The sequence below is a fragment of the Rutidosis leptorrhynchoides genome, chromosome 2 (assembly GCF_046630445.1).
Source record: "Rutidosis leptorrhynchoides isolate AG116_Rl617_1_P2 chromosome 2, CSIRO_AGI_Rlap_v1, whole genome shotgun sequence".
NCBI lineage: Eukaryota > Viridiplantae > Streptophyta > Magnoliopsida > Asterales > Asteraceae > Rutidosis > Rutidosis leptorrhynchoides.
The window spans coordinates 460,268,424-460,286,143 of NC_092334.1; the positions used below are offsets into that span (position 1 = coordinate 460,268,424).

At 32.7% G+C, this 17,720-nt stretch overlaps 1 protein-coding gene and 1 non-coding gene across 2 annotated transcripts; one reads left to right on the forward strand and one right to left on the reverse strand.

Annotated features, from left to right (window-relative positions):
• The first annotated feature begins 3,258 nt into the window (after window positions 1-3,258).
• Window positions 3,259-3,378, forward strand: LOC139895478 (U5 spliceosomal RNA). Its single transcript, XR_011775918.1, has one exon. It is a non-coding gene; the product is annotated as a U5 spliceosomal RNA (small nuclear RNA).
• A 1,131-nt stretch (window positions 3,379-4,509) lies between these two features.
• On the reverse strand, window positions 4,510-7,557 carry LOC139892532 (nucleolar protein 56-like). Its single transcript, XM_071875645.1, has 8 exons — window positions 7,293-7,557; window positions 6,611-6,825; window positions 6,351-6,508; window positions 6,085-6,272; window positions 5,746-5,998; window positions 5,517-5,665; window positions 5,287-5,421; window positions 4,510-5,015 (listed from the first exon to the last, which is right to left on the reverse strand). Exons 1-8 carry the CDS (start codon window positions 7,495-7,497, stop codon window positions 4,690-4,692), a joined length of 1,629 nt encoding a protein of 542 aa, XP_071731746.1. The 5' UTR covers window positions 7,498-7,557; the 3' UTR covers window positions 4,510-4,689.
• Between the last annotated feature and the right edge of the window lie 10,163 nt (window positions 7,558-17,720).

A 17,720-nucleotide genomic window follows, 5' to 3' on the forward strand; every position in this document is an offset into this window, starting at 1 on the left:
ATGAACTACTATCGTTTCATATGCTTATTTTTCATATGGCATATTAAAAGATTTGAGATTTACAAAAAAAATTCTGAACCACTGTAATATATTGAACTTTTCATCACTATAGTTGTTTCTAACTTAACGTGATTGGTGGGCTTCATATAACCAAAAACATGGATATGGTGGAACAATTATGCATATCAAATGTAGATCCTAATTATAGCTTAATAGTGAAGTGTGGAGGTGGATGTGTCTTTAAATTGTGACTATTCAAGTGCATGTAAAGTGTTTGATGAAATGTTTGAAAAAAAAAAAATAGAGTTACATGGTATGGTATCATTTACCACAAATTTAGTGGCAATTAGTTTTTGTTTTATAATATAATACTAAATACCATACTATTTGTTACATGATCCACATAATTAATTTCATAACTGGTGTCACGACTAATATTGCATTGATCAGATGAAACCATTTGATGATAATTGTTTGAAACGTGTTTGCCCATAGAGGTTTATGGTATTTAAGTGGTGTTTGCAGTATATTATAGTGGTTCATTCCTTCATGGTTGTGGAATAGCTCTCTGCAATATTATGTTGTGAATGCACTCTTCAATTGACATCAATTCTTCAAACAAGGTTTTTAACTTTTTTGTTTAGAAAGAAATTATATACAGAGTATTTTATTTGTTTATTGGTTATAAAATATGAGTTTTTTTGTTGTATTACTCTACCTTTACAGAAATCGATTCATCGGGTGCTAACAAATCGCAATATCATATTCATTGAAATTGAAGATGGCGAGTTCAAAGTTTTGGTTTTTTCGAGAATGTATTTGTTCGATTATTTTGTTAAATGTGTGATTCAATAATCTTAGAGTTGTTCATTTTGATTTTGTTATTCAAGGATATTAGTTTGTTTGTTATTTCAAAAATTACCGTACGACCTGTTGACATGATTGGTTGGTATTGGTTTAGACTAAAATGACTGCAAATTCCATGTAATTGTATTGTAATCCATGCATGAAGCCAAATTAAGTTAAAAAATGGAAAATGGTGGATTTTGTGTGCTACAATGTTTAATTTACATATATACGAGTCAATTCCTTTTTTAAAAGACCTAAAATATTCCTTCTTTCATTTCAAACTAATCCAATGAGAAACTTTTAATCTTTCACTTGAAGATTTGTGATTTCATTGTTTTTGAGCATCTTTATTGGACATGTGTAAAGTTTGTTTTGTATTAATTGTAAATTTCAAATATGATGCAAGGTTTAGATTGAGGTTGAGAGTTTCTATTGAGTAGCTAGAGGTTTTCATGTTTGCGCATCTTAGTATATAGCTATTGATTTTTTTAATGGAGTCAAAGGTTCATTTTCATTTATATTCATCACAATATTACTCTTGTGTTGTGTGTTATCTAAATTCGAGTATTAGAGCATGTGTTGCAGAACTGATGTGGTGTGAACAACATGTATTGGTGATCGACTTATTTTAGTCAAGGAAGGAAAAAGCTTATTAAAATTTTGCAGCAGGTTTTTAAAGAGCCTGATAAACTGATTTTTTCAATGAGCTTGATTAACTGGTGTTATAAAACTTTTCATGCATATATTTCATTAGGACCTATGAATAGTTTGAAGGCTATTTGGCAAATTAGACCAGTTTGACTATTTTTTACCAAGCTTAGCAAATTAGTAAGTTGTTTAGTCATTTTTGTTGTTTTTGGATATAAAGTCTTCTATTGTTACAGGAGAGGGTCAAGTTGCAGTCAACTTGCAATAAATCAGGCGAAGATTAAATTTCTTGCTCTAAAATATCTCACTATTGCGTATATGAGGTAAGATGGGCGGGTGGGGAAGTTGGATAAAATTTACAAAGTGTCTAAGTTTTAATGGGTCATTTTTTTTTTGTAAAGCTTCTAAGTTATGAAACTTTTTTTTATTGATGACGTAGATGATGATATCGACTTCCGATTTATAAGAACTTAGGGTACTGGGTACACATACTATTGTTGATTTAGTTTATCTATAGTTTATTTGTTTGTCCTAAATTGCTTTGGTTGTTCTCTGCTAATTTCTTTGGGCCAAATGTTTGTACTGCCCTAGGATTCTAAAATTAGACAGCTCACGCTTTTTTTCCTTTCAATTGGCTTCCAGTGCACTGTCCAATGGGCCACCATATACACTACTCATTATTTTGTTTTATTTTTGTTCTTCGATTCAAATTCTATTTCTTAACTTCATCTTATTCCTCAAGATTTCAAGTTTGAACTTTTTGCTGCAAGACGATCCCAGATTGATTACTACTATCTGCGGCATTGAAATCTATTTTTGTAATACGAGGTTTGAAAGATTAATTTGGTTTCAACTTTCTTGAGATTGTAAACAATTATAAAATAGAACTCATTTACGGAGTGAGGTAGACATGACAGGCTTGAAGCTCTAATTCGAAGAATTTGGTTTGGCTGATTAGATTAAATTTTGGTGTTGTTTGTGATTCGTGCTTACCGTGAGATCCGAGCTTTAAAATCAGCAAGTCAATAAGGCTAAGATTTATACTAAGGAGGTATGGATGACTTTCTATTTTATAAATGTTAATGATGTTTGTACTACTACATTTCACATACGGAGTTTAATTCTTTTTTCATGTGATGTTATTTCTATCATTGTTAAATTCTAAAAGTGGTTTGGTTCAGGCTAATATGGAGATGATTCTCATAAATATGTCTTCAACTTTGTTTTGGATAAATGATGTCAATGCAAGATACATGCTATGAACGATAATTATGGAGGGTTATGGAGTTTATAAAGTGATGCAAGAAATATACTATGAACGATAATTATGATCATTTAGATAAAATAATTTTTTTCCTTAGAACTATTATTTATGAATTTATATAAGGCGTTTCAAACTTTTAATTTTTATTATGTTATCATGTTTCTTTTTTAAATTTTGATGGTAATATTAAATGTTTTCTATAAACTTTCGTTTAATTTTTATATATTTATAAAATATTTTTTTTACAAACCCGTGATTTCACGAGTCTTTTCACTAATTCAAAACTTAAAATACAAAACGTGTTTATTTCGTCTAATCTCATAATTATTAAAACTCAATTATACAATTATTCAGATACTATCAATTTGGATGTTACATAACAACTTATAGGGACTGAAAGAGATGTTGGGTTTTAGTCCCACATCGGCTGGTTAGTGAAAGCAGGAATTGAGAATGGCTGCATAAATTGAACCAAATGCTAACTGAGGAAATCACGCAGCCATGCAATGAACACAAAGCGAACTATTCTTTCGCCTTTTACTAAAGAATACCGTGTGTTCGTTGTATAAAAATGGCATACGCTTATTTTTGGAGAGTTTTTTTGATTCAAAAGGACTCCAACTAATTTCTAGTAGTTAAAACTTTATGATGTTTTTGTCTTGAATAAATGCAAATATATTTAGCCTTTCAAAACATAGTTGTTAGAATAATTAAACTATACCATTTTCATATTCTACTACAAAGTAACAATAAATAAATAATCATCAAAGTTAAAGATATTGGCACCCAAGTATAACGATCATGGTTACTCTACCTCGCGAGACTTTTAGGATTACACTTCAGCTGATACGTTTCTAACCAAAAGGTTTATAATAGTATTCGAGGGGTATATCAACGATCATGGTTACTCTACCTCGTGAGACTTTTAGGATTACACTTCAGCTGATACGTTTCTAACCAAAAGGTTTATAATAGTATTCGAGGGGTATATCAACTAAAGAGGTTGGAGGTTCAAGTCCATTTGTGGGCATACTTGTAAATAAATTTGTGTTGGGTATGTAAGTTGTTCCAAAAAATGATAGTTTGTGATTGATGGTTTAAATACATAACATACACAAACATTTACAATAAAGAAAAAAAGTAGAGTTTGTTATTGATGGTTTAAATATTTTTTCAAGTCATAAAACACTATGGAGTAGGAAATTTATTAGAAGCAAACTAGAAAGCAATTTAGAATTTGAATTTGACCATTATTGAAAGGTTAGGATTTTTTTTTTTTTGGGGGGGTTCCAAAATCAAGAGTCAAATGTATTTGGTTTCCTCCCAAGTTCTACAAAGAGGTAAAAATAAGAAAAAATGAAATTGCACCTTAAACGAACCCATCCGCTACATGCTACAAAACAAGCTCTACCTACAATGACCAACTGCTTGGAAACCGGTTAATTTTTTATGGGAAAAAAAAAACAAAAAAAAAACAAACTAAGCACACCACTCAACGCTCTCATGACCTTAAAGGCATAAATATAAAAAACAAGAAAATTTAGGGTATGGGCTGGATCCCATTGCTAAATGATTAAAAACCAAGCACATTAATCTCATTTGGTAGTTATAATCTGCATAACACGGAAGCTGGTCCTAACTTGCAAGGACAGATCTAACTGGTCGTTTGGCCATTTAAAAAACTGGAAAAGTAAGTCCGGAATGATCACTACTACGACGATAATAACATGATACAATACTTCAAAAAAGATGTGCAACAAAATCTTTGTCATTAAACAAAACCTAACAAATTTCCAACCTCGTCATTAATAATATTTCAAGCATAAAACATATCAGAATAAAGGCCATAATACAGAGGTTGACAAAACAAATACTACTATTACACCTTACCCCTCACACAAGTTGCAAAAACAATATAATAATTTTCTTCATTCGGTTGACTTTTTCTTCTTTTTCTTCTTGCTTTCGGTAACAGCAGGAACATCCTCCATTTCAACATCTTTGCTCTTCTTTTTCTTCTTCTTTTCTGTTCCATTTTCACCATTTGTTGTACCATTTTCTTTGCCATTTGTAGTGGGCACTGATTCCTCTTCAAGACTTCTCTTATTCTTCTTCTTTCCAGATTTAGCTTCAGCACCATCTACATTTATAACATCATTCTCTTTGTCATCTGCCTTTGCATCATCATTGTCTTTTGATTTCTTTTTCTTGCTTTTCTTTGATGCGGTTTCAGACGCTTTATCCACATCCATTTCTGCACATACATATGAATATTAACAGCATATTTATTTAATCCGGATTCTATAAAACAAGAGTTTTAGGTCCAAATGTGCATAAAATAGCAAGGTTGCAAAAATCATTAATCGAGGAGTACTCAGTCGGGACTTTTTAAGGTGTACTCGGCAACTCAGGGAGTACTTGAATTTTGACCAAGTTTGACTTTTACCGAGTTCTGACCAAGTTTGACCGATTATAAATAGTAACTTTGCAAAATTTAGATATTGTGTATAAGTTTTCTATCGAACCTTGACTTGCAGCATTTTCAATAGCAGATTTCATCATGTCAATGTTTTTACGAGGTGCAACACCCTTGTCATAAAAGTCGAGACGCTCCTCAACTTGCTCACGAAGCTTGTCTCCAAAAGAAGTGGTGCTGCTTTCTGTAGTAAATAACAATCATCATAAACTTAAACTTTAAACAACAAATAAAAAGAGTAAAAGCACAAATAGCATCTGAGAAATAAAATAAACAAACCTGCGAAACAGTCAATTCGAGATGCAATTGAACACTTGTTAGCTAGATATCGCGCCATACGACCTTTGTTTTTTGCGGATGCACGCCCAATGAAAGACGAGTGGAAAATAAGGCCATATTTTGGTGTGTTCCCTTTAGTCTTCAAAGCCCTGAATCCAAAACACAACAATCAACACCAATATCCAACTACATTAACCAATACTGATTAACTACATAATTACATTAATACCTAAACAGAGCCTTTTCAGCACCAAGAATTTGAAGGGTGGACGAAGGACACTTAGCAAGATTTGTAAGACTACCAGCGTGCGATATCAAACGAGCACCAACAACTTCTCCAATCAACGCAGCCAAGTTTGGCGCAATGTCACTCATTTTAGAAACGAGATAATCATAAAGCTTCTTCCTGTACTCAGCAAGATCCATCACCCGCTGTGCAAACATCTTCACGTTAATCAAGTCCACTGGTGACAAGTCCTGCCCTGAAAACACAAACACAAAAACATCAAAACCACATTACACAATGTTATGTTCATAGCAATGTAACAAGTATCAACTATAGCAATACCCATTGATGCTTTCGCGGCTTCTATTACTTCCTTTGCCTTATCTTCATCCCCAAGTATATCAACTAGTCCTTCTAACTTATCTTCAGACAACTGTGACTTATCGTCAATATATTTTGCAATTTTAGCGTAAAGATAGTTGTCATTAACAATCTTTACTAGCTCTGGAAAATGCCACGAGTACCATTCCCTACATCAAACATCATACACTTCATATGCAATTACAGATAACATAACTGAAACCAAAACACAAACAAAGTGAACAAACCTGACTCTCATTGAGAATGAGTTTACGTCCTTATCAAGAGTATCAAGAAGAAAGATTGCTTGAATGACCATATTGTCAACACGGTTAACATTAAACTTCACCTTTGCCCGACTGTAACTGTGAGCTAAACCAAGTTGAGCTTTCTCCAGGTCACCAGGCTATATATGTTTAAGCAAAGCAGATTCTTTAATTAAAATGATTTCAAAATGAATAGAAATAGAAATTACACAATTACATAATATAATAAACAAAGGTAACACCTTAAGATTCTCAATGAACCTATCAAAATGGAAACGAATGCCACGAATAATCTCTGAAATAAACTCATTGCTTTGGCACGGAATCTTAGTTTCTTCAAATATGTGAGAACCAATTTTAGGCTCCCCTACTCCTAAACTAAACTTAGCCTTCTTACCTTCCTTCACCTTAGGAAGACTGAGTTCCAAAAAGTTCCTCAATTCATCAGTCATTTGCCCTAAATTAAAAACAAGCAATTAAATTAAATTATAAAGTTACAAAAACAATTTCCATACTAACTGTACAAATAATTGGACCAATTTGAACACAAATATAAATCATGCATGTAAAAACATAATATATGAGCACAAATCTGAACAAAATAATGCATCAAATAGCTAGTTCAAATTACTTGTAACTTTATATGTACAGTATCATATTTCTACATAAGTAAAAACAAAATACAGAAAATTAAAAGAAAAAGATTATAAATGTATACTTTATACATATATATTTACTCCATCATTTTGCAACCTTAAGCAATTAGAGAAATTAAGAACTTGTAACAACAATAAAAAACCACATACGTATAAAATAAAATATATTTAGAAAAAGTATGACCTAATTATTAATTATTGTAGTGATTATCATATACAGTAGCATTTCAAGCAGCAAGCAGATTATTATATGTATAAACAAAGGTACCTTCGGAGACAGCATTGCACTGATTGAGAGCATCAAGAGCAGATTCAAAAGGATTAAAAGCAGCAAGTTTAACAACTTTACCAAAACGATTAAGATCAGTTATAGAGTTACGAACAGCTTCAGTATTTTGACCAATTTCGTCAATACCGTGAGCTAAAAATAGAGCGTAACCAGAAGAAGACTCATGTAGAACGTACAACGCCATTGAAGAAGACCGATGATGATTTTAGGGTTTTGGGCGTCGCCTTTGGTTCTGGTTCTCTTTTAATTGAAAGCCGCTAGGTTTTTTTAGGGTTTTAGAGGTGATATAAAAGACAGTGAAGAAGAGTTTGAAATTTTCAGTTTTGCCCCTCTGTTATTGTTGGAATCTAAAATTCACCCATCTTCTTTGCTCGGGCTTGAGCTTGGGTTAGCGTTCGGTATTGGGATTTCACTCGACAAATTTTTTTTTATTTATGAATGGCGTATCAGTGGATCATTTATTTCAACGGCTCTCATCATTTGCACGTAATATACACGTTCGGACGAAAACCCGAACCCGATCGACGGTACCCGGAAAAACATCCATACGAGCAGTGTTCGGGTAGAGCATCGTGAACGAATCCGGTAAAACCTCTCAGTCAGGCTTATTTTAATGAGACACCTCTCACGAAGAGATTTTAAGTTGGTGACCTCAACCCAAACATCCCACGTAAAGTGGGGGTGTACTTGGGAATGAATTGTGTGCAAAGATTCGAACCTGCATCTCCCCTTGAGAAGAATGCGTCAATTCACTTGTAACGACCCTACTTTTTCCGTTATCTTTTACCGTTAATTATTTAATGCCCGTTAATTCTTTTTCGTGCCACGTCATTTCTATGACATATATTATTATTTTAGTAATAATATATTAATTATTATGTGTTAAATGAATATTTGTATTCATATTTTAAATTATACGTTTCTACGTGTCGTGGATTTCTATCCGGCGAATCTTTTCGGTTTTCAAACCAACGGTCAAGCTTTTGGGATTTTTAAAGTCCTAATTATTTTAAATATGATATTTTAATGTCATATGAATATATATAGTGTTTATATATATTTTTCGTCGCGTATTTGTTATCTCTCCGAATTTTCAATCGCGTAGTCGTGTTTTCGCGTTTCGGGTTTCGTTCGAGCGTTCGGGCCACAAGGAAATTGTGATGACCCGGAAATTTCTGGCCAAATTTAAACTTTATCTTTAAATGATTTAATGTTTTCGACACGATAAGCAAAGTCTGTAATGTTGAGTCTCAAAGTTTTGGAACTATATTCATGTAATCAATTATTCTTTGACTGTTCTCGAAGATTCACGAAAAATATATATATATATATATATATATATATATATATATATATATACATATATACATACATATGATTTCAAGTTATTTAGTAAACGATATTAACATTCGATTATTGATTCGATTAATATTTAGATAAGTTAACTAAAACGTTTAAGATGAACCAGTAAAACACTATTTGCTACAGTAAAAAACTTTGCTACAGTGATTTTGCTACAGTAAAACACTATTTCAAAATGAAAATGTATATATTATATATATATTAACAAATAGCGAGACGATGATTTATAGAAGTAAATGACCAAAACACTCGAAAGTTTAAGATATACTTTGAGTGGTATAGTTTATGGATAACTTAAGGCTATATTTTGACAAAGGTACATGACACGAAACGTAAAATGAAAGTTTTCTAAATGTACGAAAGAACGTTCGAAAAACCGAAACCGGGACATAAGTCGAGTAACGACGTACGACTTATCGGAACAAAAATTACAAGTTATCTAGGTACGAGAATATAATATAATATATAATTAATTAATATAAATTATATATATTATATATTAATATAAAAATACGTCGACAAACTAAAAACCAAACAAGTGTGAGCTGGATCCTCCAGCCATGCGATCGCATGGCCAAGGAGGCTAAACCCCATGCGATTGCATGGGGTACTTTTTCAGCTGAGGTCCTATAAATTCAAACGATTTCAGTGCTGTTTTCCTCACATTATTCTTAATATTACTCCGTAAGTATTTATTTATATTATTATTATTATTATTATTATTATTATTATTATTATTATTATTATTATTATTATTAGTATTATTATTATTATTATTATTATTATTATTATTAAGATTAATATTATTATTAATCTTATTATTATTAGTATTATTAATTATTAATTAGTATTATACATAAAATACTACGACGAGGTCATTAGCGTGTCACTTTCAAAATGGGTTTCGAGCGGGATAGAGCTAAGGAAATTATGGGTTATAATTATGGAGGTTATGGGTAACATTTGCAAGTCAAACCTAGTGTTTATCATCTCCGTTACGTCTACATACTTTTCTACAATATTGAATCTCAATATTGGTACGTAAGCACTCATATTTTATCTTTTATATATTAATTGTGTATCCATGTCTAGTGCTTGAGTATATATATTTATACATGCTTGTATGCTAAATTTCGTCGTTAAACAGTTATGATGAATCACAAATTAAATACATATATTACTGATAAAAGGTATATGATATGCATGTTTTCGGAAAGCTGGCGAAAAATCAATAACTTTTCATTTAGATATCGAATAGTCTCGATGAACGAATTAAAAGATATGATCAACTGAATTATGATTGACGTTAATTGAAATTGCTTTTGAATCTGCAATTAAGATTTAAACAAATGGTTTACGAGATTGATAAAATGGATTTTTAAATATTACTAGCCGAGTAAATGAATTCTTAAATAAGGCATGTCTCGTTTGTTGAACAATCGTCAAAATTGACTGTTTTATCATGTTTTTTAAAGCTTCATAAAAACTATAGTTTAATTTTACAAGAATTGGAAAACTATATGAAATGTTAAAATGGTTCGATTGCCATGACCATTCAACTATTGTATTGAATCAGATTGACTTTTTGAAACAACTTTGGATAACTTTTGTATGTCGATCTCGAGCATTAGGATTGTGATACACTATGACCTGACCTAGTTTGATAGACATTTATTGACCAACATATGTTCTCTAGGTTGAGATCTACGGTTATTTGGTAATCCGAGTTTCAGTCACATTTTGGTGAACGACTTTATATGCTGCTAAGGTGAGTTTCATTTATCCCTTTTTAATTGCTTTTGCAATATATATTTTTGGGCTGAGAATACATGCACTTTATTTTAAACGCAATGGATACAAGTACAAACTAAATTCTACGCCGAGTTTAAATCGAAAATCCCTTAGCTTTGGTAACTAGTAACTGCCAGTAAATAGGATATGGACTGGTGGGCGCGAATAACAGTATATGGATCCATAGGGCTTGACATCCCCGTCCGAGCTAGAGCGCTAGCCTTTTAACGGACGTGTGTTATTTGAGTTTAGGACATGTTGGTTTGCGTGTATTAAAACGAATGGGGTATTTATCATCATAACGTTAAAGTTTAGTTACCAGGGTGCTCTGTTATGTATAATCTATTGATAAATGTTTCTAGATGAAACAACTGAAATCTTGTGATCCACTTTTATATACAGATTATGCGAAACACTAAAACTATGAACTCACGAACCTTTGTGTTGACACTTGTTAGCATGTTTATTCTCAGGTTCCTAGAAGTCTTCCGCTGTTTGCTTATATGTTAGACAAGCTATGTGCATGGAGTCTTACATGGCATATTTATCAAGGAAACGTTGCATTCACCAAATCATCACCATGTATCTTATTTTGACTGCATTGTCAATGGAAGTACTATTGTAAACTATTATTTATGGTGATTGTCTATATGTATAAATCATCAGATGTCGAAAACCTTTGATTTAAATATTCATTTATGGTGTGCCTTTTCAAAAGAATGCAATGTTTACAAAACGTATCATATAGAGGTCAAATACCTCGCAATGAAATCGATGAATGGCGTGTTCGTCCATATGGATTTGGAGCGATCGTCACAGAAATTATCAAAATACAAAATTGGGCTAAGGGAGCCCACCCCATCACCCATTCGGCCGAATCCATGGGGAGGGGGGTATACTCCTTTGATTTTCCATTTCTCATTTCATGTTTTCATTTTACACTTCACAATTCTAAAACCTAGCTTTTATCATTTTACTTCTCTCCCTCTTTTCCCCATTAGATCCGTCGCCACCACCACCTTAAATCATCATCATCTTCTTCAAACAAGCTTGGATCAATCAATCATTCATATAAACGTGTTCCTCTCTTCGATCTCTACACATTCATATCCTTCAATTCTTGATTAGGGTATAAACCCTAACCCTAGCTTTTCAATTTTTCTTTAATTTTTCTGTTTTTACATGTTATAATGATAGTATGACGCTTATATGTTATTGTATTGTTGATTGTATGCGTAGGAATGCTCGATTAAATGTGTTTTCGGTTTGATTGTTTTGGGACAGCGGTTTGATTGTTGTTTTCTGTAAGTATAACTGATATAAAAGTGAAATTAAAGTGTCTAGATGATTTCCTCTCATCAATACATTAATTTTAGACTCCGAATTCATGTTATTTCGATTCCCGGAGCTCTAGATATGCTTAAAATGGTGTTTTGTTGAGATTAAAATGTGAAAAAGAAATGGTACGGGTATGGTCCGACTTTGTGATCATCTTTGGAGTCTTTAGGGTGTACTAGTGTGTTAGGATTGATGATGGGATGAACTTTCATGTTCGGGTCATCGAAATCCGAGCCACGGATCACCCGGTATGACTAAAACATGTTTTTGAACGGATTAAAGCTACAAGTTGTTTAATGGCTGATCATCACGACTTGTTTGCTGTTTTTGGGATGTTCTTGAGCACAGTAATGTGTCGGGTGGGTTGGTTAGGCGAAAATATATATAAGACTCGCCGAAAACTGATTCCCGGGGCTCAAGTTATGACCCGATGAACTTTTAATTAAAACTTATTGTTATTAATTATGACTTATGATATAAATAATGAAATTTCATTATTAATAGTTACTTATGATATGAAAAGTAATTATTTAATTTAAGATTTATGATATATATTTATTATATCATTTATTAATTAATTCTGATTTAATTAAACATTTAATTAAACTTATGATTAATAATACTTTTATTATTAATGAAAAATACTTATGGTAAGTATTAAAATTATATTATGAGATTATTATAATAAGACTTATAATAAGGATTAATTAATTATTTAATTATTATAAGGCTTAGTTATTATTTAATTATAATTTAATTATTAAATACTTATGATTTAATAATTATAATTAGAAACTTATGATATGATTAATAATTCATTATTAATTAATAATACTTATGATATAATTTAATTTTTTTATTAATTAATAATACTTATATTATGATTGATATTTAATTACTTAATTAAATACTTATGTTATATTAATTATATCATTTAAACTTATGTTAACTTTAATAATTCGTTTAATTTAATTAAAACTTATGTTATGACATAATTATACATATATGACTTTAATTAATGTTATAACCTATATTATTAATATAACTTATATTTTAAAAATCAATGTTGACTATGTTTGACCAAGGTTGACTTTTGAGTTGTCTTTCGATTGACTTTGACTTTCAGTTGACTTCTGTTGACTTTCTAATTAAGGAAACTTTCCTAACTTATAAACTTTCCAAAAATAGAAACTTTCTAAAAATAGAAACTTTCCAAAAATAGAAACTTTTCTAAAATAGAAACTTTCCTAAAATAGAAACTTTTCAAAAATGGAAACCCGCTAAAAATAGAAACTTTCTAAAATAGAAAGTGTGTGTCCGTACGCTGTTCCGATCAAACCGATGCATGTTGAGTGTTGTTCTATGTCTACTTGCAACATGTACAATAGCTATCATACTAAGACTTGATCTAAGTTAGTTATTTATATCGACCTACTTTATTTATAGGTCGGCATTGTGATCATTCCTGATCACTTTATTTCACTTGCTGTTCGCTTTTTGTGTGATTACTTCATTTGCGTTAAGGTGAGTTATAGTCCCATTTTTCTATCTTAAATCTTTTGAGATGAGAATACATGCATTTTATTTTTTATATTGGACACAAGTGGAAGTTGGTTTAAATTATTCATTGTGAGTCGAACAAAAATATTCCCTAATCTGGTAATTGTAATCACTGGTTTCTACTGGTGAACACGAATCCTATGAATAGATCTATTGGGTTTGACAACCCCGTTTAAAGCTAGTCGCGCTAGCAATTTATAATCGAAATGTTTAGTACTTCGTATTTAGTTGAAGATACACTTGTTCGGTGTATATTATTTATTGTATTTGGCAAGGGTAAATAAATGGTTAAGTGGTTACCAGGTGGCTCACGGAAAATGAAATAATGTTTTTATATGTTTTTTAGCATATAATTTTTGTGGTCCAAAAGGAGTTTTTATGTTTTCAAACATAAATTTTTATGGTTTGAATTAAATATTGTTTGCAATATTAAACCTCTAATTCACTCAACATTTTTGTTGAAAGTTACTCGCATGTTTTATTCTCAGGTTCATGATTGATTGCTTCCGCTGTGCTTAGAGAGTCTGCATATTTATGATGGCAGCTTTTGTTAAACATTAACTTGCATTCTATTTTAATACATTTAATAGTGGATGTTGTTGACTTTGTTTTGGTCAACTTTTGGTTAAGTAATAATGTATGTTTTTTCTAAACTTACACATTTTGGTAGGTTTCCTTTATAGGAAATTATTTTTAAATAAAGAATGCAAGGTTATTTATCAAATTCATATAGAGTTATGATCAAGCTTTGGGACCATGATAACGATGGTCGTCAAGTGTACTTTGACGGGTCGTTTCATTTGGTATCAGAGCACTGGTTGTAGTGAATTAGGCTGCATTGATGTCGTTACCCGAGTCGATAGGGTGCATATGTGATTATTTGTATCGTATTGGTATGTATATTGTTATCATACATCCATCTCTATTATGTTCTGAATCCGGGAGGAACTCCCATTCTGATTTAAACGTATTCTCCGACTCATGCGAACTTATCCTTATAAGAACACCTCGGGTAGTGAAACCGAGGGATGTCATTCTTGACTTCTGAAATTCTCGACATTTCTATGTCATCTATTATGGTTATGTATATAACGTTCGATTTATATTACGCAAGATGTCATTCTTGACTTCTAAATGCTCGGCATTTCAATGTCAGCTATTATGTTAGGTATATAACATTCTTGTTATATTACGTGCCTTGGTGCCGTTGTGCCTATGTGCTTTGGTTTTTGAACCGGAAAACGTCATTCTTGACTTTTAGAGACTCTTGGTACTTCGAAGACATTTCTATGTCATCGTTACTCCTATTCATTACTTTTGATGTTTTGCCTCTTGTGCTATCCTTAGTACATTGTTTAAGAAATCGTTTAGAGAAATTGTGTGAAAATTCGAGGTTGATCGCGTGTCCTGACCTCATGTAGTGCTATTGGAATGGAACTATGAATTAGTGAAATATAATGGCGTCAGACCAACGTGATTATATTACGTTAATTCATAAAGAAGTCCCAATATTGTGACATGAGGAATAGAAAGCGAGTCAAAGAAAATTTTTACACTACTCATTCAGAAATTCCGATGTATTACAGGGGTAGGGAAAATATTCATTATCTTATCTGTTGATATACGAGAAGCTCGTTTTAACCAGATTATCTATCTCATGCTCTATCCTTCATAACTCGCTTGTTAGCAACAGCTTCGCTCGGGAACAGTTTTGGCCTAAGGACTTATGTCCCGATAATAGTCGAAACAACATTTAACTCATTGGTTTCATGACCTCGTAACATTTATTGGTCAAATGTCGCATGACGATTCAAGTCCTTTACGCGATCTTCCATGATCTTACTTCAACTTGTAACCTCTGAAATACAGATACTCAGTTTATCATCGGGAGTTTTACACATTTGTTTAATGGGGAGGTTCTCACGATATTTATGGGCGAATAGAAGTAATGAAATATTTTGTCATGTATACAATTTATAAAATCATATATGTATGTATGGATTCAAATGAATAAATTTACCCTTACCTATTTTGGCTAGTATATACTAAATTATACCTTCAAAATTATTTTAAAACCACTCATTTATTGAGCTGTTTGACTAAGTCAATTTGCTTTATATAAAATGGTACACGTTGTACATACTTCTAAATTTACCAAGAACTTCGTTCCGTTTATGGGGTTACATCAGACGTTTAAAGCTTTTTCAAAGCTTCTTTGATTGATTACATTAAAATTTTCGCATTACTATGCAGTATGTTTGGATCACAATTATTCTCATCCTCCATTTAAGGATGAAATATACCATTAAGTTCAGTAATAAAAACTCTTACGCCACTTTGGATGGCGGTTTTATAAAATTTGTTGGAAAATCTTTGCGCTCATAAAATTTTCCCTCTCATGGTTGGTCATGGCCGAAACGCGGACCGATAAATCAGTTTTCTGGGGTACACTCGGTGGCCATCCTGTTCTCAGGGAAGGCACTGGGTGGGTTTTTACCCCAACTGTTGTTATAATTGGTATCACAGATAGATATCACACTAGACCATCTGAGGAGTTTCTACTCTCAATATTCGCTGTCAACCGCAACACCCTCGTAAACATCAATCCTAGGATTCAATACTTTGAGGTACACGAAATTATTTTTGGAGAATCATCTCACCTGGAGTCGACCATTCTTTATAACCCATGATTCGCGTTCTTTTCATCCACACATAAATTTAAGAATATGGATGAAACCTAGATTTCCTCGCTCATTGTACAAGGAAGTTCACTCTCGTTGAAATATCACACCTTTCATACGTCTTCCTTTCGAAAATGTAATGAAAATTTACTTTGAAGTCCATGATCCTCGTTGTCTCCTTGAGAGAATTGCCTTAAATATCTATGCCACCGATGTGACTACTCCATATATTTCTTCCTTCATTGTTGTAACTATATTTCATTCGTCCCAGTTCGTCCCCTTGGGGAGCTCCTGTTTTGTTTGTTAAGAAGAAAGGTGGCTAGTTCCGATGGTGTATTGATTATCGCGAGTTGAACAAGCTTACGGTTAAGAACCGTTACCCTCTTCCGAGAATTGATGATCTATTCGATCAACTTCAAGGTTCGTCCATTTATTCTAAGATTGATTTTCATTTCGGTTATCACCAACTGCGGGCTAAAGAAACTGATGTTCCGAAAACTGCTTTTCGCACCCATTATGGTCACTATGAATTCCTTGTTATGCCGTTTGGATTGACAAATGCACCTGCTGTGTTCATGGACCTCATGAACCGTGTGTGTAAACCCTATATGGACAAATTCGATATTGTTTTCATCAACGATATCCTTATTTATTCCAAGAGTGATGAAGAGCACGAAGAACATTTGAAGTCAGTCCTTGATTTGTTGAGGAAGGAAGAGCTGTACGCTAAGTTCTCTAAGTGCATGTTCTGGTTGAAAGAAGTTCAATTCCTTGGACACGTTGTTGGTAAGAAGGGAATTTGAGTTGATCCTGCTAAAAATGAGGCGATTGAGAAGTGGGAAATTTCAAAAACTCCTACTCAGATTCGTCAGTTCCTAGGTTTGGCAGGCTATTATAGAAGGTTCATTCAAGATTTTTCACGAGTAGCGAAACCTCTGACTGCTTTAACGCATAAGGGGAAGAAGTATGAGTGGAAGGATAAACAAGAGACTGCTTTTCAAACTCTGAAGAAGAAGTTGACTACCACTCCGATATTATCACTACCTGAGGGTAATGATGATTTTGTTGTTTATTGTGATGCTTCGCGTCAGGGCTTTGGTTGTGTTTTGATGCAACGAAAGAAAGTTATTGCGTACGCGTCATGACAGTTGAAGATCCACGAACAGAACTATACAACCCATGATTTAGAGTTGGGAGCTGTTGTATTTGCGCTTAAGATTTGGAGACATTATCTTTATAGGGTCAAAAGTACGGTGTACACTGATCACAAAAATCTTCAACATATCCTTGATCAGAAACAGTTGAATATGAGGCAACGAAGATGGATTGAGACGTTGAATGATTATGATTGCGAACTCTTATATCATCCGGGAAAAGCCAATGTTGTGGCCGATGCGTTAAGTCATAAAGAAAGGGCTGAACCTCGCAGGTTTAGAGCCTTGAATATGACAATTCGAACTAACCTCGCTAGGCAGATTCTTGAGGCACAACAAGAAACCTTAAAGGAGGAGGATTTTGTGAACGAGAAAGTCAGAGGCATGGCTAAGAATTTTGGGGTACGAGAAGATGGTACTACATACTTTGCAGGACGCCTTTGGGTTCCGAAATTTGGCGATATGTGATAACTTATTTTAGATGAGGCTCATAAGTCTAGGTACTCTATTCATCCTGGTTC

What these genes read in the sequence shown, in the direction of transcription:
- LOC139892532 (XM_071875645.1), bottom strand. Translation starts at nt 7,497, where the DNA reads ATGGCGTTGTACGTTCTACATGAGTCTTCTTCTGGTTACGCTCTATTT. An exon ending in GTGCAATGCTGTCTCCGAAG is followed by an intron (nt 6,826 to 7,292) that starts GTACCTTTGTTT and finishes TTTTTAATTTAG; the next exon opens with GGCAAATGACTGATGAATTG. An exon ending in TCGAATTGACTGTTTCGCAG is followed by an intron (nt 5,422 to 5,516) that starts GTTTGTTTATTT and finishes TATTTACTACAG; the next exon opens with AAAGCAGCACCACTTCTTTT.